We start from the raw sequence: 20,985 nt of genomic DNA on the forward strand, positions 1-20,985 counted from the left end.
TTCAGTTATGGGTTGATTTTTCAGTAATGAGTACAGATCGACATACGTTTGAACTAAATCTGTTCTGCCAGTATTCCTCATGCATACACGTGTCTGAGGGGAAGGGGAAACAACTTGAGAGTATTTTTAATACAGCTCACAAGTGCTAGAATAAACCTGATTGAACACTCTGTGAAGTTGCAGTTTTTACAAATAAAGTTCTGGGGCTTACGAAGCTTCAACTGAAAAATTATCTACTAGAGGAAGGAGTGAGGAAGGGGTACTTCCAATAGAGACTGGGCTGCTGTGAAGTTGTGGGTTGGCTTAGCTTGGCTGACTCCTTGACATACCAACTTTTGACCTTAGCAGAGGTGACAGTCCAAAGCTATGATAAGTTTACAGTGTTCAAAGGGATTCTGAAAGGCAGAAAACCCCAGTCATGTAATGATATAAATTAAGATACCTTCAAGATAAGGTTCAGCTGTGTGCTAAAAAAAGAACCTGCCAACTTCTCTATGTGGTTGGTTGGGGTTTTTTTTTTTGGAAAATGAACTTAAGAGGCAGGGGTGAGCTGGAAGTTCAGATTTCCTCCCCTTATTGTATTAGGAGAACAAGATGTTGCCCTGGTTGTGCATCCTCTCTATCCCCCCAGGAGCTGAGTGGAGCAGTGCAAGCTGGTGGAAGCTACAGTGAAGCACAGTTTACTGAAAATATATTTATTTTTAAAGGGGCTTAAGTGTTTTCAAATCAGAGCCCGCTATTCTATTAGAAAGTGGCTTTTCTCAACAAAGTAGGCAGTTTAGAGTTTGATAAGGTTTGCTGTAAATCTTTCAGATAGCTAAGGCTTAACATTTGCTCCATGAGTACTGGATGATGACTGACCCGAGCCAGTCCTGATTTTGACACGGATGTTTTTCTTCTTATCTTAATGAGTGTTTACAGCAGAGACCAGCACTTTTCAGGAGCAGCTTTGTCATTTCTCTGCATAGAGCGTTGTGTGATATGGAGGTCATGCACGCTGTTTCTTCAGAAATAATCCTGGCAGTCTTTCCAGCCACAGAGAGCAACTCAGGCACAAGCTGTGCGCCATTTGTAATTGCTAAGCAGAATTACGGGATCACACACTCATGTGCCAAGTCTGTTGCACGCCCAGGGGACTCCAGGCCTCCTCTTGTGCTCCTTTGACAAACTGCGTCCTCCCTCCGCCTGTTTCAGAAATTCGTTGTACCAGCTTCTTTTATCTTTCCCTTCTCCTCAGCATGCCCCTCATTTGGTGCTCCTGTTATCTTCTGTGTGTAAACGGAGATGATGATGGTGCTAATGAGGTAGTATTGAGCCTGATCAGAAGATAGGATATTCTTGAGTAAACACACCTTTTGTTTCATGTTTTTCCAGTCCTTTTGTTTTGTGTTTTTCCAGTAACACTCTCAGAATTTTGGTTGCTGATGCTCAGACTGAAGCTTCAAACAGGTAGTTTGTTAAGCTCCTGTAACGACCCTCCTTAAACCAGCTCCAAGGGGAGGCAAAGCCTTCTCCCCACTTTGCAAATGGGAATGTAGAGATAGGATGCGTTTGGTGATTTAGTCATGGTCTCATGGCAAGAGGTGCTGTGAATAAATACTTGTTCTTCAGCCTGTCTGCTCTGCTTCCCAATCTCTAGATTAGGTAGTGAAGGAGGATGAATTACTAGGTAGGGAGACATGTTGAGATTGTAAATCTGAAGTTTAATGGGCAGTGGCCTCCTCAGGGGTTTTTTTCTTCTAGCCACAGGTTTTGAGCTGTCCTCACAGAAAATCTCTGACCATGAACTCTGTCTTTAAACCCCATTTCTGAAGACAAAGAAATGTAGTTGATGCAGAGCACTGGGTCTGCAATTTATTATTTGTTGTCTTACTTCTCTAAAATCCTAAGGACCAAAGAAATCTGAATAGGAAACTATTTTATGGGTCATCTCTTCTTATGGTTTATTTTCTTCCCCTACAGTGATCCACAGCTGCCCTCTGTGTCAGCACCTCTTACAGTGCAAGAACCACCTGCCCTCACTGAAAACCATCCAGGGACTGTCTTGTACAGCCCTGTCACAGTGGTTTCCATTTACTGTCACATAAGATTTGGTTCAACTGGGAACAGCCATGTATTACTCTTATTTTTCCTATATCTGTTTTGCCTACCTGCTGTGTGGGAGTGTGTGTTTAATGTTGGGTTTCTCGTGCCTTCTTCCTTTCGGGGGTTTGGGTATCCTGTAACTGTTTGGCAGCCTGTCTGCAAGCCACCAGTGGTGCACAGGCCCTGGGTAGAGGAGCACTGCTCAACATCTCTTACTAAAGCAAGTCCCAAGCATAAAGATTTCCGCCATTTCTCACTGCCAGAAAACGTTTTTCCCCAGCCAGTATTTAGTCTGTATCTTTCCCATCTTCACGTCCCATTGCTCCTGTCACTATTGTTGAACTTCATCCGGAATAATCCCCTCCTTGGCACCAGCTCCCTGGTTTGAGTACTCTTTCACCTCTTGTTGGTTAGCTGTGTTATTCATCCTGTAAACTGGCCTTCATCAGTCATGTTTTCCACCTTCATAATAACGTTGTTGCTCCATGGGAATGGAGCAGTGCCCCGATAAAGCTCGCCCCAAACGTGCCAGAGCTGAGTGCCCCGACACTGTGCAGAGGGAGGCGATTGCTGCCTGTCACCCGCGACCTGCTAGGGCCAGCTTCCCTGCTGTCTTCAGAGGTCCCACTGCAAGCGCTCCCCCTGCGTTTGCAATGAACGTGATTCCAGCTGGGATCTGCGTTCAGAGGTGATGGAGAGATAAAGTGTAGGTAGCAGCAGCAGAACAGAAATGACGGTTCAAAAAAAGACCGGCATAGAGAAGAAATGGGGATGGGGGTGAGAAAAAATGCAGAAAGTAAAAAAGAGGAGAGAGGGAGTTCCCTATGAGATCAGATAATCTTGAAGAAAAGGGAGAATAATTTAAGGAAAATATAGAAAGCAGACACCCCAAGGTTTGTGCCAAGGCGTACAATAAAAATGAGGACGAAGATGGAGGAGGAACATAGTGACAGCATTTTGACTTTTAAATTTAATTATGATGTGTTGTTTCTAACAACAAAAATGCTACAGATACTTTTGGTACTTGTCTGAAGTGAGAGCTGAACCCTCCCCTGATCTGAAGAGTCTTTCCTTGTTGCTGTTAAGTTGGCAGTTCTGGACCTGACATGGTCCACCTGGAGTCCTGGCCATGTTTCAAAGGCAGGTCTCTGAGAGACTACCAGGCACTTGGAAAAAGAAAGAAATACCGCCCTCTAAGTGTGCCCTATAAAAATGTACAGCCTCTTATATCACAGCAGTCCTTTGACTTATGGAGAGATTTTTCCTGCTGATATCTTCAGTTCAGTAAAGGCTGCATGAAGTTAGGGTTAATAATTATGGTTATCTGTTTATCATGTGATTCAATATATATGTACCCAAAGGGACAGAGGAAGCGCCTGAGTTCCAGTTTCAGATCCAAAGTGGAAAGCATAGAAATTGCATTTGTAATAGCCTCTTGGGAACTAGGGGCACTTGTACATAGCCAAGGATGGAAGATGAGGCACAGTCTTTTCCAAACTTGCTGTTTTAGAAGAAGTCTCATCGAGTCAGTGGCATCCCAACACACAGCTCAGAGCTGAGTACCGATGGTAGAAGAGCGACAGCGACAGCGTCAGCTCCTTGCGCGGGTTCTGGGTTGTATCAGCTCTGTGTCCTGGCCCACATACAGAGTCACTTCTGCTAGCGATGCACGGCTAATGCAGCTCCATGGGAGGCATGCTGTAGCTGTGGCCTCATACTTTAATAGTTCTCAGACTGCTTTTATAGAAGTGCTTCATCCTCACTAGGGCGCTCTGATAAAAATGAGAATATTGCTTGGTTTTAGACTGGAGGAGGGTTAGGCTTTAGTGTCAATACCAAGGGTCAGCAGTGGGGCCAGACTCATGTTGCCCGTTCTTATCTCTGGACTGTTATGTTTATTTGTCTGTATATTTATTGTTGTCCTTTTTGGCAATGGTTTCCCATGGTGACCAGTCACTACTGGTTTGCAAAGAAGCAGTGACAGTGGCCAGGGGTCCCGTGTCTGACCACAACTCAGAGCCTGCTAAAGCAGCTTACCTTGGCAGGAGGAGAGGGGAGGGTTCAATGTACCACTGGGTGTTCGTTTGCACTTTGTGGATTGTATGGTGCACTTCCATGCTGATGTAAAACAGTATTGAGATTGACCCTCCGCTATTGAATTAGGTCTGTCCTGGACCTCAGTGCAGAGGAGATGTGCTGAGACTGCTGTCATTCTGATAGCAGGAGGTTGGTGATGAGAGAATGCCTCAGCATGTGTTTGCCACCCTGGGAAGGAGGAGAGGATCATCACTGGCAGCTGGAGGACTTTTTTTTAAACAGCTACCTTCTGTGCAATTATACTCCGAGCAGCAGCTTTCTAGCTGTAGGCCGTACTGAAATCTTGTGTTGATCGAGGGCTTGTTTGTCCTCAGGTCTGGCTGTGAATTAATGGTCTGTTTTAGAGGCTTCAGTGGGCTAGAATTGCCTCTGTGGTGGAGAAAATGCCAGTGCTGTGCAAAGTCAGCAGGAGCACTTTGAGATGCTAAGAGTGTTCTCTGGTACTTTTGTTGATCCAGGTGGTCTTCTCTAAGTACAAAGTCAAAGAAATTACTGTTTGCCCCTTCCTTCATCTCCACATGCAAGTGTCATGTAATCGGCAGGAACGCTGAATCCTTCCTGTCTCCCGTTCCTGTTTGCATGGGAGAGAAATGGAGGGAAGTGAGATGGAACCATACGTCCCTCTGCATCTGCACTCTAAAGGCAAAGTTATTCGTGAGCCTTATGGGTGGGAGAGCTGCCAAGCCAAAGTTCTTCCCAAGTATCTGTAAACTAAATCTGATTCCTTAAATTCATCCAACTAAGGAACTTTTGCTCTGGCAAAGGCTTGTAAATATTACAGTACCTGTCACTTTTGGATGCCGCTTTCTGTTTTCATAGCAGCAAACTGAAAGCTTTGAAGTCTGGGATGTTTTGGTTAGCTCTGTAGAGGTTGACCTCAAAACATCAATCTTTCTACTCCTTTTAGGATGTATGAAAATAGCCTTTACTTTTCGCAGAAAACTTCTTGTAGCAACAGTATTGCTAATTGCCGGAGTTCTCAGATATTCTCAGAGTGATGAAGCATGTATTGAGATACGTATATCAAAATATAGAGTTTTGCCTCTGTTATTTTCAGTGATTCAATTTTCTCTTCTGTGTGAGGGAACATGCATAAACGTATAGTTATAATGAAGTGAAAAGCATTAATCTAAACAATGCTTATAAAGGGGTTTCTGGATGCATAGCACGCACAGAGTATCTAGTTAGTTCTGTTGGGGGTTTAGTTCACATGCACTTTTCCGTTTCTGCACCATCTGCACAGCATAGTCTCCACCTGTTTGGATTCTCTGTGCTCACTGGGATAGATGTAGATGGTAATAACAGTCATATTTTGCTCATTTTCAACACAAGTTGCTGGTTGATATAAACCTGTGGCTTGAGTTTGCCAGATAGAGTTGCTCCCATCGTTTGTGCTGGTCTCCAGTTGCTTCTTGGAGGAAGGTGTCACACTGTTTCTCTTGAAATAAGTCTTAGAAGTGAGTTTTGGCAGACCCATGCTGAATTGCCGTTCAGTACTGCGCAGCTAGCTCGAGTTATAACTCATTTATGACTCCAGTGTCAACCTGGCCATAGCTAAAATTCCATGGAGGCAATACTTTTAAGACTCTGCTCACTGAGGAGTTAAGTTGGATCATTGCTCTTACTTGGGTGATGTTCTTGCTTTGACTGTGTCAATGTGTGCACAACTTTTGTCTGAAAGTCTTTGGGCCCACTGACCTGTCCCAGAGCCGTGGCTGAAGCCAAGGTTCTCTTTGCACTTGAAGTTGCAACCCAGCCCTCTTGAGCGGTGGAGATTTATGCTCAAGTACTTAGAGTCCTGCAGTGCTTTCCCCCTTTCCTGCTGCATTTCTAGAAGAATCAAAGTTCTCCTACAGCGAACGGGACGTGAATCCTAGAGCAGTTCAACCTACTGAGTCACTAAGAGGGCTGGGTTTTGACTCCAGCCTTCCCACAACCCCATATGAACAAGCACAACGTGAGCAGAAACATCCTGGAGCAGACCTACTCTGTTAAATTTTACCATGGTTTCCTGTGTTTTTTATCTTTAACCAAAGTCCACTGAGCAGTCTTGCCAAGGTGTCTCAGTGTCTCAGCGGTGCTCTGACTGGCTTTGCCAGGCCAAATGAGCACTGCTTTCATGGCAGAGAGGTCCCAATGGACAGTGGGATGTATTACGTGGCTAGCACCTTGGCTGAAGTAAATCCACACTGGAGTCTGCCACCTGGGGGGCCCTGCAGTAATGATGGCTTTCTGAGACTGCCTGCTCCAGCCACACTTGCTGACCATTCAGGTTTTTGTAAAATGCTTTAGAAAATTATGCTTGAAGGCATAATGTTAAGAGCTAAGATCCCAATTGCTTTTCACCTCACTGGCTAAGTCTTGTGCAGCTACATATTCCTAAGCAGGTGATTGGTTTTGCTGCCTGACTGTGAAAATATGGGCTTTATATTTCCATTTAGTTTATCTGAAAATTGGGCCTTTCATCTTCTGAAATGTTTCCAGAAACCCAAATTTAGGCCTGGCTGATAATCTTTCCAGTGCTTTAATATCAACGGTTAAAATAAAGCCGACTATCAAGAAGCAGTTAGTATGGAGAGAGCTGGTAACAATGCAGCTGAGAAGCTAAACCCTCATCTCCATTTGAGTCTTTTTTTTTTGTCTTGCAGATGAGAGGATCTGTTCACCACCCTTTATGGAGCTGACAAGTGCCTGTGGAGAAGACACCTTGCAGCTTATAGAGAAGAATGGACTGGCATTCCCATTCAGTATGTACATGGGCTTTTCCTTGGTGCTTCTAGTAGGTTCTGAATATTGCACATGCACCCCCCAAGATGTAGCCAACCCTGTAGGAGTGTGGGTTTCATTGCCAAAGTGTCAGGGATGTTAAAACCTTCCTGAAACAAATGCTCTGAAGCAGTCTGCTTGGAATGTGAACAAAACCCCTCCCTATCAGCTTTTACTTTGCCTTTTATTGATGTTCCTTGCTTCAAACACCTCTCTACAGTAAACATGCATTCCTGGGAAATGCTAATAGTTCTCACAAAGTTAGCCTCTTGCCCTGAACTTGTGCAAGAAGTTTCTCCTGCCAGCTGCATTCATTATTTTTCTTGAGAAAATCACTGCCTTGCTCACTGCCCCCTTTTTTCACCCACCCCTCCCTTTCCCTGGTCCAGGCTACAAATATGTTCTTAGAGGGCAAAAGAAAGAGTGTAACGATTACCATAGATAGCAGGCTCCAAGGGCTCACAGCCTCAAACAGCGGCTATGAACTGCTTGTGCTTTGTAGCAAGTTTTGTTGGGGGGCTTGTGCTTTAATTCATTCCTTTATTTGATTCCTTGCAGTGTAAAGTGAGCAGAATTGGTTAGTCGGTGTTTGTTCCCTTGGTGCTTGCCTCATTTGTAAGGTTCAGAGGTAAAGTCGTGGAAACAGCATGTTTTGCCCTCCCTGCCATCGCTCTCCCAAATGAGGCAGGTCTCCTGAAGCTAGATTGTGAAGCAGTAATTTAAAGGCCACTGAATGGCTTTGACCCCCCCATCCTCACCCATGCACATTGTCTTCTCTGTACAGGCTGGCAAGTGCTCAGTAGTCAGCAGCATAGCCCATATATTCAGAAGGCCTGAATCAACCCCTCTAAATGAAGATGAAATTAAAAAATAACATTGAAAATCAATATAACATGGTATTGTGGGAGTGCTTTTTCTGTCTCCTCTCTCTCTCTCTCTTTTTTTTTTTTTAAAAAACACTCCTGCTCTCCGGAGCATGTGTCTGTGAGACATCATATACCACTTTCCAAAATTTCAAGTTACCAACTTATTTTCGACTCTAGTGCAGGTCATCTGCCTTTCATAGCTGCCTGTCCTCTTGCCTGGCAATTTGATTCTTCCAACAACCCCCAAAGAAGTCTTGTCGTATCCACCCCCTCACTACTTGCAAGTTTTCATCTCCTCTGCATAACATAAAAATAACATCAGCTCTAGTCATTGTGTGGGTCCCCGGGTCTTCAGCTCTTCTCTGGTTTCATAATAGCAAGAGCATGTTGTTTCTTTCCTCTTACTGGTTTTAGGATGGAAATGAGAACAAAGATATACAGAGCAGATAAGGAATATGGAGGAGAAAGAAGAACTGCTGGGCTCTTTCTACTGTTTTTGTCACCCTGTATGGTTGCCTGCGAAAAATATGTTGTATCTTAGTTTGGTTCAGCCCATTTGGTTTCCTGCTATTCCCCAGAAACAGGGAAGTAGGAAAAGAAGTTATTTTCCACTGTGTCCCAGCTCCCTTGTTTTCAGAACAGTGGTGTTTTGTGTTACCTGTAAAGTAGCTCCAGCCTCAGGCAAAAATCACATACCTGTGAAGATGCCCTCTGAGTAGGCAGGATGGCAATACTGGTACTAACTTCTTAGCTGATGCTTTGCACCTCTGACCAGTCCTAATAATGACCTCTGCTTAGACCTTAGTTACAGGGAGGAGTTGAGAGAGTAGAGCTGGGAGCAAGCCAAGCTTTGCAGTGATTGAGGACACAGTTCAAGCAGAGACTGTCACCAGCATCTGGTACAGTCAGTGCCTTGGTCTGGTGAACTCCAGTGTTTGCACGTGTGGGTGGGAATGGATTTATAAAGGTTTTGTGTGTACTGTTTCAGTGGTGCATTTTTTTCTTTTTTATCTACCCAGTTTGTAAAACCAGAGTGGCCCATGGAACCAACTCTCACGAGGTGAGTTAAAAAACTTTTGCAGTGTTATTCCCCTTCTTCCAGTCCCCCCAGCGTGGTTTGGCTGGTGCTTTCTGATCCTGTAGTAGGCAGAATGAGGGCTGTGCCCAGACGACTTCCCTTCCTCCACCTCTCCCTTGTATTTAATTACACCATTATTTTTTTCAGATTTGTCTGAAATGAAGTTAAATATGACTTTAACCTCTTGACATGGAAGTTCTTTCTAGCAGTTTCTAGCTTCTATCATATAGTTGCTTCTAGCAGCTTGTAGTCTCCAGTCAGGTCTGTCTGCAAGGAATCTCTTTCAGCCTCTCCTCGGTGGGAGGTCACACTAAGTGATGTTTCCACCCCACCATATTTCTCTTCCAACATGTATGTGGTACAGGTGAGAAATGGTTTTGTACTGCAGATGAAGCAGAAGTATGAGTGAAGGCCAGCTGGTTCCTGTCCTTGAGGGGAAGGGAATAGCAAATAGAGATGGTTTCTAGGCATGTTCAGTTGTAATAACACGGCTGGAGCTGTGGGAGGAACAGGGCTGCTAGAACTATCTGCTTTCCCTCCTTCCCGTAAGGCAATTGCAGTTAAAGTGGTTGTGTATTCCTGGAAGGAGTGCATTCCCTATGAGCCTAGCTTCCTCTAAATTTAGGCACGTTGAATCCTGTTTTAATTCTTTTCCATTTGTGCTTCCTGCCTTCCTGCTTACCGCAGCTCAGTTTTGAGAATCCAGCCCTCACTGCTGGCTCTTGTAACGCCTGGCTTCCTTTGTTAACAACGTGGTCGTCGGTCCAGGTTTCCCAGCTGCTCCTGAAATGTGCAGTATGTTGCTGCAGCATCTCTGAAAGCTGAAGGCCCTGAAGTAAAATGTAAATCTAGATGAGCAGAATGCCTACAGCTGAAATATTGAATGACCAGCACTTCCTTTTAAAAATGCAGCTAGATTTTTCATGCAGGCCTTAGCTTGGATCATTTTACAAGCATGACAGACAGTCCTGTTAGTTTGCCGGAGCAGCCGCTATAAATTTTTGCCATCATTCCCGAGAACACTTGGGGACTGGGTTGTGAATTAATTTAGGACTCCAGCTTCCTTGTTGATTTTTCTGTAGAGGGTTCCTCTGCAACTGCAATCTGAAATGCATGAACCTTTGTGTGCTTGTCCAGTCAGGCTTGGACTTTGTTTCCTTGGTGAATCTTTCTTTGCTGTTTATTCATACAGTGCAGACATACCTCAGCCTTCTGCCAGAATTCCATTTTCTGAGCAAAAATTAGACTAAAATACAGCTGTAGATGGCACTTTATCACAGGAACTTATGACTAGAGCCTAGGAGGACCCCTGGAAAAAAGCCTGAAGTCTTGTGTGGTACTTTACATAGTTAGGAGTAGTAGTCACTTTTGGAGTTGCTGTGTTCTCAGGAGTGATCCAAAAGTGTATTTATGATCAGAGAGGAACTGTCTTGTAATTGCTATTTTATGGTCAATAATGGCAAGGGAAGGGTAGAATAAATACTTTGCTTACAGTACAGTCTGTCTAAAAGATGGAGCATAGGTCTAGAAGCAAGAAATTGTTGCCTGTTTTATTAATGACTCCTTCTTTGGCTTTTGGTAAATTGCTTCATTTTCTGTAGAGATATTTTCACTGCAGAGCTGACACTGGAACTAGAACCCAGCCTGGCCAGAAACTGCTTTTCTTCACAAGATGACTATTCAGAAAGTTCAAGTACTGGCTAACAGGGACAGCTGAAGGTGCAGGCTTGAATCTGGGTTTGGTGCCAGCGAAGGCTGGCAGACTCCGCATTTTGCTGTGAAAACATGAGCTAGTTAAGCCAAGGTGCTGTTAATTAGTCTTCTTGTGGTGTCCCACAGTTCCACATGGCCTTTGCACTAGAAATCATGTCAGCCAGCTCAGCACTTGAACCCCACTTTGCCAGCACCATTTGTTAGACTTGAACAGAGGTGATGCCTGAAGGTTGTTCTTCCTGGCTGCCAGCAGGTCAGAACATAGCTGACCTTTGGTAAAGCTTCCTTGAGACATCACTGAGACCCGTAACCTGAAGAAATGTGTCCAGAATGTCTTTTTCTAAATGTTGAGCAGACAGGAATGAAAAGGCAGAGAATCACTGTGTTTTTTGAGACTGAATTCCTTAAGGACATTGTCAGTAAGAATTCTTGGTGTCAGATGTTTTGTTTTGCCCTCAAAAGAGCTCTGCATTTATAGTGAGGAATGCTATTTGGAAATTATCATATAAAGTATTGTTCCCCTGTTACTGCCAGACACAGCAGGTCTGTGCTAGATGACAAAGAGCTTGTGCACCCTGCAAGCGAGTTCTTGGAGCTGTATTCATGCATGCTAAAAACCATGAGACATCGCAGTGAACCAGCATAACGCAACACCATGGGAGTTATATGGGTTGTGTGCTAGTCCATGGGGCCGTTGGCACAGAGGTTTGCAGAAGAGAGGTTTCACATGGTTTGCAGTAGCCTGGGTCAGTTCTGTGCCAAGAAGATAAACTCTCTGGGTTTCCACACTTCTAAAATAGGATAAGTACCTGCTCATATTATGAAAGAGTGGTTTGTGGGGATTAATTAACTAATATTTGCAGAGAGCACTTGAAGGATGGGAACAGCATGGGTTTTGCCAGTATGATGATGTAGATATTATAAAGCCAACAGTCTACACAGGAGGAGGAAGAGAGCAGTGTTTCTTGCCACCAGTGAGAGACAAATGAGGTATGATGTTGTTGCTGTGAATCATCTTGATGGACGATTCTGCTGGTTAGAGTAGGTTTCTTGCACAGGTTATTACCACTCACAGATTCAGTCTGCGCTGTCAGATAGATAGCATCTGGTATAATAGAGACAGAGTAAGAATATCAGCTGCAAGTATGTATTGCATGCACGCGTTGACTTGAATTCAGAAAATGTTTATCTACTGAGTCATTGTGCATGCGTGCAGACAATTATGTGATCTAATGCGGCCTACCAGATAAGGAGGAATAAGGACAAAAATGTGCTCAGACTTTTAACTATGAATATGTAATCACTACATCATTTACCATGGTTATATTTTTTAACAACAAAACCTATTATATTTAATATTTTTATTACAGGAACAAACTAAAATGTTAGCAAGAATTCAGTCTGAAAGTACAGTGTACATCAAATGAGTAGCTGATCGTGTATAATATACAAGAGAGAGCACAAAATAGTAAAGTTTCTTTGTAAAATCCTTCCAATGGCCGTGCCTTCACTAAGATACAGCTAATCTCAGAAAGCACAAAACTGACAGGAAGCATATGGAAAGAGAGAGCAAGCAGTATAATTTATCTGCACCATGCTGAGGCAGGAAAGCTCCAGTTTTATTCTGTGTATCACTGTGGAGTCACTGTGGGACACACAGGAATTCTCTTAGCCTCTCTGGACTGTCTTACATCCCGAGTAAAACACTAGGCCCAAGGAGGCCAGTGAGAAAATATTAACAGGCATAAGAAAAAACTTGTCTTTCAGAGCTTAGGAACTTTTCTGGCAAGTGTTGTGCATCCGGCACTGACTGAGGTAGGCAGCAGGCTCAAGACATGGCTGATTAGCTCTTGTCTTCAAGGCTCTTCAGAGAGGGAAGGTGCTCTAACCAAAGCATCCCTACCTGTGGGAGGGAGTTTTGCCCAGAGGAAAGGAAGATAAAACATGTGCCAGATTCTCTGGCCTTGAACAGTCCTTACTCGTATTGACCTGACTATCAACGTGCCCTTCTGCCACTGTGGATAACAAGGCCCAGCATCACTGGAGTAATGAAGAGGTCAATATTCAGATGACTAGAGCATAGCTTTTTCAGGGCTTTGAGGATGGAGAGCAAACCTAAGTTTATCCTCATCGCTGTGTAGGGGCATACTGGTATAAAGTAATCTCATCAGCCTGTGCTGGAATGGTGCTTGCTGCCAGTTCTGCATAGGAGCCATGGCAGCATCCATACTCCCAACAACAAACCTGCAAAACAGGGTACCGCAATTATGATAATTATATATGCATGTAAGCATGGTAATGGAGGGATGCATGGAAAGAGCAGTGTAACGTGTGCTGAAGATACGCTGGCTCGTGAAAGTACTTCTATGCACCTACCAGCATCGCTTCCATGCTCTTTCAGGCAGCTGTTGTTCATCTTTCAAGCCCTATAAATGCCTTCCTCTTTGGCATATTTGTTCCAGTCCCTTCAAGAGAACTATCCATTTGGAGTAATGGGGTGAAACCAAGCCAAGAAAATCATCAGGCTGGCGTTTGCTAGCAGTAAGAACTACTAGAGTCTGAAAAAAGTTCTCTGATGGTGTGGGTGAAACCCTGATGCTTAGGCCATTGCAACTGGACTGAACCAAACCATGGGAAATAGAGCTGTGGGGAAGAACTCATATAGTTAGTACGTAGAGCTGTTCCTTCTGTTCTCATGATACAAGCTTGTATTCAGTACAAACTTTGTCGTCTGTTTTGGTCAAATGTTTTACCCTTTTGTTGTACCTGAGTTGCAGTAGCTTCCCAACTAAAAGCAGCAAATTAAATTGCAAAGAGCTGAGAAGAAAATGTTGCCAGTAGTGTTTGGAGAGTTGTGTCAGTGAAATGAAACGTAATGAAATAGGACTAGCTGCTGAGAAGGAATTCACACATGGTCAATATATATCCACCAGTAGATGTTCCCCCTCACTGCTAGTCAGGTGGTGGGGTAAGCGTGAAATTATTGAAAGATTTGTGCACAACTCTGTGTGTGTGTTTCCAGATGGCGATCATCTTCAACCAGGAGGGCCTGAAAGCTGTCCGCCCCCCTTGCGTCATTCAGAGCTTCATCAATCACAATGCCGTGCTATATAAAGTCTTTGTGGTCGGGGAATCCTACACAGTGGTGAAAAGACCATCTTTAAAGAACTTCTCTGCAGGAATCTCAGGTACGTTGTGCTGATTTAAAAGGAAATATCACTTCTCGGAGCCTTGAGCAAACAGCTCCAAAGAAAAATATCTTTGAAAAGGCTGCTGAAGTGAAGGCAGCTGGTTCTTACATACCGCGTTTCCTCTTCTGTATTATTTCAATAGGAAGGGAGGTAACTCATCTGCTCTGAAATACAGACGAATGACATTCGTATAGTAAATATTTATGCAATGGTAACCTGAGTCTTACCTGTTAGAAACAAGTGTTTTATGTCATATGGATAGGGGGAGAGGGAGAGAAATTCTCTAATTTCACAGTAAGTTCATGTGTCATTTGTTCCGGAGTTTGTTTATAAATGTGCTTTGGAGAGAATTTCCTGGATTCCATCATTTCAGAACTTCCTCTCCCTATTTTTACCTTGATTATGTATGTGTGTTTAAATTAAACATCGCTTGTGCTCTCCTCTAAATGAGCTTCTCTGTTCATGTGAGGCCCAGTGTTGTAAACCTTGGTGGGACGTGTCCTTTGGTTTGTAGATACCAGCTGTGTTGGGGGGAAGGAGGAATGGATTTGTCCGTGAGGACAGTGATCCTCCTATATGTCACTAGACAGCAGCACTTCAAGGGTTTTCATTAAAGATTACTAAAATTTCCTTTATGGAAAAAAAGCTGGTTTCCCGAGAACTGCATTCTGTGGGCCTTCAGAAGCAAGAAGGAATTAGCAGGGCAGGGATGGGAGCATGATCTGCCTGCAGCTGGACAAATCCCAGAGGTGGGGATGGGAGGGGAGAAGGTATCAAACCAAAGGAGATGAATGAACAAGTGCCAGTTTCTTGTCACTTTTCTTAGTAGTTTCTGCTGACCTTAGTGTGTCCATGTGTGCTCACCATTGCGTTCTGCACAAAAAATATGGGTTCTGTTAGTATACGTATGGTAGGATCCCAGTAAAAAGTCCTTGTCTGTAGGTATGTATGCCTGTATTTACATTTAGGTCTGCTCTATGTCCTGATCAAATTAAGTAGGCCAGAATCTGTGTTCATATAAACTATTAGGACAGTTGGTCTGCACTTTTGCTGGAAGAGAACATTTTAAAACATCTTTCTAAAAATGCCTTAGCTAATGTCTCATCCGTTAGTGTAAGACTTGAAATTTGTCTGGAAGCCCACGTAAAAATAAGTTTTGTGGGCAGATTAGGATAAGCGTCTGGCTTTCTTACCCGGATCAGGAGAGTTTACGGGGGCCGCGCTACAGGCACCTGATTAGGCAGATCCAACAATGAAGCAGATCTGGCGGCTGTGAGGCACTCCAGGAGCTGATTGTCTGAAAGTACAGGGCCTTTCTAAATGGGAGGAGAGGCAAGAAGAGTATATGGTGGTGTCAGACTGCGGAGTGGATTTGGGTTTGCTTTTCACAGCACCCCCGTCGTTATCATATGTGGCCCTGTGGCTGCTCTTAAATGTCGACTCAGAGAGACCAGCATAGCAGAAATACTCTATTGCTGGTGCTACCTGCGTGCTGAGACCTTGATCTAGGTGTTCCCGTGCAGGTTGTCTGTACGATGCCATCAGTCTGCCATGGTGGGAATCCCAAGGGAAGACTTGCTGTGGCGGATTTCTCCCCACCAATAAAACCTCCAGCACAGAGGGAGCGGGGCGGGAGGTGCTGGTACGGTTCTCCCCATGGCTTCCACTGTGGTAACGTTAGTGGCTTCTGTCACCTCAGGGTGTCTCCTGCATTCCTGTGGTGCCCCCAAAGGGAGGGCAGGTCCTGACCATGAAATTTACTGCTTTCCCCCATGGTGACAGTGCCCTCCCCAGGTTCACAGGGATCTCAGTGTACCATCGATCTACTGCCTGCAGTGAATGCAGCTTCTCCCTTCTATCACACGCCTTCCCATTGGAACTGTCACTTTGAGTATAGCAAATTAGTAGAAATTAACTTCATTATCTTACGGAACTTAGTTAATTGGCTCTGGTGAAGGAAAGGAAACTGGTTTCTATTAATCCCGTGCAGTTTTGTGTATCTGTGGTCCGAGGTCCGAAAGCCGTGGTGACCCGGCCATGGGTCCCTGCCTGCACAGGCAGCTGAGCGCTGGGCAGGAGAGGTCCTGTGAGTGGGGTGGGTGGCTGGGGACTGCCCGGTGGTGAGGAAGACTTAGATTGCCGGGGCTGCAGTGCCATCTACTGTTCCTTGCACTAATCCTTTGGAAATTAAAATCTGGTATAAAGTTATTTACAATCTTCTTTTAATTCCAGACAGAGAATCAATATTTTTCAACAGCCACAATGTTTCAAAGCCAGAATCGTCATCTGTCTTAACAGCAGTAAGTACATTTGGTCTTTTTTCTTCTAGCGCGGCTGGAAAACTATCTAGTCCTTTCTTATCAAAGCATTAGTAGCTAGTGACTCTCCTTCACAAGTTGTCAGCTTCTGTGTTGCAGGCTGAGGTCTGTTTGGTACAATGAACCAGCATGACTGTGTGTCCCTCTGGTTTTCCCTACCGAGCTCCGGTGAGGAAGCCCTGATGCAGCAGACCTGTGCTGCTTGCCAGGCCTAAACTCCCCAGAGCTAATCTAGGCAAAGGGAAGAAGGAGGTTCTGAATGCAAATACTTAGGCTTTCCCTGTCCAGAGAGCTTAATAAGCATAAATCATCATTCCAGACTCAGTTCTGTGAGGAGGGACAAATGGTGAAAATTCAAGCAGAGAAATTGTGTTGGGCAGGGCCACAGAGGGCCAGTAGCTGTCTGCGGTGCGAGCATGCCCAAGCTGTGACCATGGGACCATTTCTGGGTGTCTTCCAAGTCCAGCAGTGCCAGCACGCTGCACAGTTTCATGCTTGCATTACCAATCCTTTTAATAAGCTTTGCGTGTATGAATCCTAACAAGTTCTCAGACACTTGACAACTGAGAAAGTCACTTTACAGGACTGAGTCCTTTCAATCTCTGAGTCCCCAGATTCTTTTCTGTTTCACAAGCTCTACTGGGGAGTAGTTTCGAAGTTGGCAATGATTAAATTTTATATGCAACACTGATGGGCATGCTAAAAATTAAAACTGTAATTGTGCTAGTCATAAATCCCTTTATGGCTAATTTTACTTTTGAAGTTAGAGAGAGTATATGCTCCTGTGGTTTACCTGCCATCTCTCTCATACACGTACATATTCCATACATGCTTCTGTAGGTGTAACAGCATACTTCTGCTGCATAACCTGTTGTTTAAAAAGTGAGAAAAATTACATCTTCCAGTCATAAATAACTGGAGTTATTAGTCCCGATAAATGTCTGTAGAATAACTTACACATGAAAATCCACATAAAAGATATCCACTTTGAATGAGCCTGTGCCCTGAAGATATCAGCTGAGTTGTGTTGTGTGGATCAAATGAAACTAACGGTAGGAGTCTGGCTTATCAGTCCTTCAACATAGGCCTTAATCTACATTGAAATAACAGAATGATATCCAGAATATTTGCAGCAAAAGGTTAAACATGCCAGCTGTATTTGGTTTTTTAACGTGTAGATATAGTACTTAAAATAGTGAGTCTGATTCTCCATTCATTCCTACTGTGATGTCTCTCGAGGAGCTACACCAGTATGAAGAGGAAGAACTAGGTGCTTTAGAGCAGGTGGTAGGATTCTCAATTACGAAAGCAGTTTCTCTTTGGTGTCTTTCTCTGTTTCATGCCACTGGTTCTCTGCAATTACAGTTGGTGGATACACACCTGGAAACCTCTGAAAATTAATCTTTCCACTAAAAAGACTGTTTCAGAGTCCGTTAGTAATGTGTCCTTTTCCACTACAGCTGGATAAAATCGAAGGAGTATTTGAGCGGCCAAACGACGATGTAATCCGGGAAATCTCTAAGGCGCTGCGGCAAGCTCTGGGAGTTTCCCTCTTTGGAATTGATATCATCATTAACAATCAGACTGGGCAGCATGCGGTCATTGATATAAATGCATTCCCAGGTGAGAAAGGCTTTTCCACTCATGCTTCATAGAAAACGTGCAGTGCCTGCTTAGTGTGAAGTTTTACTGCTGGTGTCTCACATCATTGCTTCCCAGGTAGGGGACAGGAGAGCAGCAGCCAAATTGTTCTGAGATCAGATACTGTTTAACCTGGGAAGGGCAGAACCCTAATCTGGATATGGAATGTGCTACTGAAATATTAGCTTTTAGGAGATACGGTCAAATTTTAGTGGCCAGCAGTAACATGGCTATCACACCCTTTCCTGCAGAGGGATGTCCAGGAACTGAAGCATGGGACTGTGTGCTGGGACCTGGCCTTTCTGGGCCTGTCCCTCATTCTGAAGTGAAAACAAGAATAATAAATTCTATTTTAGGAGAGCCTTGTAAGATTTCTTTTTTTCCAGACTCTGTGCCATTAAAAATGTTGAGGGGGTGGAAGCAGCAAACTGTTCCCTTGAAAATCTCTTCCTGTGCAGATTGATTCCCCATGAAAAGACATTTTGTGCACAAAAGCAACAGCACCAGGAATCAGACGAAGGTGATAAAATTGTAGGTGCACAGAAGTTGCTGTACAGGGTTAAATATCCTTGCAGGTTCTCATAAGTGGATCCTGGAGTAAAACAATAGAATAGAGCATGTGAAAACCAGTAAATTTTTCCTTCACTTTTTTTAGTGCAACATACATCTTGTAAACAACTAAACAAGCTCCTTGACCACTGGAATTGTTAAAAGGAGTTGTATGTATAATGGGAGGCAATAATGGTCTGTCACTTGTGCTAAATTCAGTAGCCTAGCACAGGAAAAGAACACATCATCTCATTTGATGCTGTTTTGCATGGGGTTTTTTTCTTTGACAATCTCCTCTCATTACCTGAATGGGTACATCACTGTTTGTTTTCACAGACATACACAGGCTGTTACAGTTTGTTTAACCTGTCATTGAAGACTTTGAGTTTTAAATATGCCTGAGATATCTTTACATCTAGAGATCTTGCCCTGAGCCCCCAGTCTTTTTAATCTTTCAGTCTAGGTCCTCAACCGCACTACTGGCCTGTAGTGGCTTGCCTGTCTATCTCCACAGTGACTGGCTTCCTTTTAAAACTCCAGCCCTGCTATCCTCAGGTCACTTTGCAGCTTGGTTCTGCCATATGGTGTTGATGCAATCTGCAGACCTATGAAAACAAGTCTTCTGCCAAGACCAGTGAAACAACCTAAATTGGGTGTCAGATGGAGCCACATCAGTTTTATGAATGGGATTATATTTCAGACAGGGGGTCTTGAAGTCAGTGATGTAGGACATTCTTTTGCAATCCTGCATCCTGCATTTTGGTTTGGGGTTTTGGGGTTTTTGTTTTTTCGTTGTTTTGGATTTGGTACTTTACACAGACTGAAATTCCACTTTTCCTGAAATGTTGAAAAGTCCAGATTGGGAGACAACTAGTGGCAAGCTTAAGTATTTAAAGAGGGGCAATGTGTTCTTGTTGTGGCAGAAGTTCACAGAACTGCCTTAAGCCTCATACTGTGCTGTACTTCTACCCCAAGGCTATAGTTTTTGATATTCAGCCCAAGTCCTATGTTTCAATCTGCACAATAATTGGTCTTTGAAGAGACACTGAGTTAAGAGGGTGTTTTAGGCCTTGCAAGAGGCTTGAGAGCATGGGGAAGCTTCTTGTACACATGTCTACATTGTGTCTTACACAGGATTTTTTTGGTGGTGAACATGTGGGTAGTGAAGGTAGCTACTGGCTTTATCACCATGGGATAGGTTGAAGACCAGTTGGAGAAAGTCTAGAGGATAGCAGCAGGGACCAGGCATATGGAAGAGAGAAGATCGGGGGTAGGCAAAACTGCCTTCAAATTTGTAAAAGGTAGCAGAACTGAGAGAGATGAGCTGCTCTCAAGGGCTGCTGAGGTTGGAGAAGAAGCAATGGGGTAAAATACAACAGAAGAAATGTTACATCTCAACACAGAATACTCTGTTGCCAAAAAGCATGTTCAGCCCAGGCAGCTGCTTTTCCCTCCAAGGGCCGATGTGATTAAAGGCTGAGCAGCTTCAAGGGCTGGCTTCATTGATGGAGCCGGCACCTTGCTAATGAGAAGTTCAAATTCAGCCCTGCTCAAAAGAGTCACTGATGGGCTGCATCAGCAGTGGGATCTCGCTGTTCCTGGCTCAGTGCAGTCCCATGAGGGGGCTTTCCCTTGGTCCTCTTCCTCAAGTCGTCCTGTCCTGCAAGGGTTGCAGTAGAGCCCATTTGGAGCCAAGTTAGACACTTTGGGGACCTGCTATGGTATCTCTGCACCGCTGCTTTGGGGAAGGGAGACAAAGAGGTGCCCTTTAAGGAGCATTCACAGCCTCTTTCATGGAGCTCAAGCTACAGCTTGGGGCCAGGCCTGACCAAAGCCTTGTCCAGCTGCCCAGAGGTTTGGCTTCCTGTGTGCTATCTTTTGTGTTTACCAGGCTTGAAGCTCATTTGAACCTGCCACTCCATGGATGTCATCTTGAGATTAGTTTAACATCAGAATTGAGAGCAGATGTACCTGTAGGAGGATGTCATCTGTTATCTGCTCCGTTAGCACCAGCAACTCTTCAAAAAGATTTTAAAGATAAATGTCTAAAAGGCCTATTGTGTCTCCTATTCTATGGGAAACCACCAGGACTATATTTAGCTGTTGTTATCAGCGGAGATATTTAACCATAGGCAGAGTCGCTAGCATGTGGGTTTTATGTTTGTCTGACCTCAGGTAACGGAGAGAAGAGGCTCCTCATAGCCTGCTCTTGTGTGGCTGTGGCTGAGCTGACCCAGCCTGAGCAGCAGCTGGTGTGCACGTTTTGCAGCCTGTACCAGTACAGGTGAACTGCTGGTTCTGTGTGCATATATGTGGCAGCTGGAAGCATCAGATCTGGACATGCACTTTGTGTAAATATGCTGCCGCAAATGCAGGACGTGGACTATCCATTTCTCTCTGCCCAAGGGAAGATGCAGAAAAGCAGAGAGTGTGCCAGATCAGGGAGAGTCTCCTAAAAATCAGGCAGGTAGCATCTCTAATGCTAGCTTAAAAATGCTCGTAGGCATTTCTTGACTCCACAAAGCTCAGGGGGGCAGGTACTTGTTTTCAGATGCATTGCTGGGTGGACATCCTTCCTATCCATGCTCAGCCAGAGGAGTCTGGAGACTGTTTTCAACATAGCAAAATTCAGGCCTCTTGTAAACAGGCATTTCCAAAATGGTTTCAGTGGGCAGTGCTAG

At 44.2% G+C, this 20,985-nt stretch overlaps 1 protein-coding gene across 3 annotated transcripts in view; it reads left to right on the forward strand.

Moving 5' to 3' along the window:
- The window catches only part of ITPK1 (inositol-tetrakisphosphate 1-kinase), a 158,240-nt gene that overhangs the window by 129,050 nt on the left and 8,205 nt on the right, over positions 1-20,985 (forward strand). For all 3 annotated transcript variants that reach the window (XM_082316934.1, XM_082316935.1, XM_082316936.1), the window contains exons 6-10: positions 6,831-6,929; positions 8,834-8,874; positions 13,628-13,793; positions 16,029-16,096; positions 17,575-17,737. In XM_082316934.1, coding sequence (XP_082173060.1) covers positions 6,831-6,929; positions 8,834-8,874; positions 13,628-13,793; positions 16,029-16,096; positions 17,575-17,737 — 537 coding nt within the window. The remainder of the gene's footprint in view (positions 1-6,830; positions 6,930-8,833; positions 8,875-13,627; positions 13,794-16,028; positions 16,097-17,574; positions 17,738-20,985) is intronic.

Source organism: Platalea leucorodia, assembly GCF_965183815.1.
Source record: "Platalea leucorodia genome assembly, chromosome: 7".
Lineage (NCBI taxonomy): Eukaryota > Metazoa > Chordata > Aves > Pelecaniformes > Threskiornithidae > Platalea > Platalea leucorodia.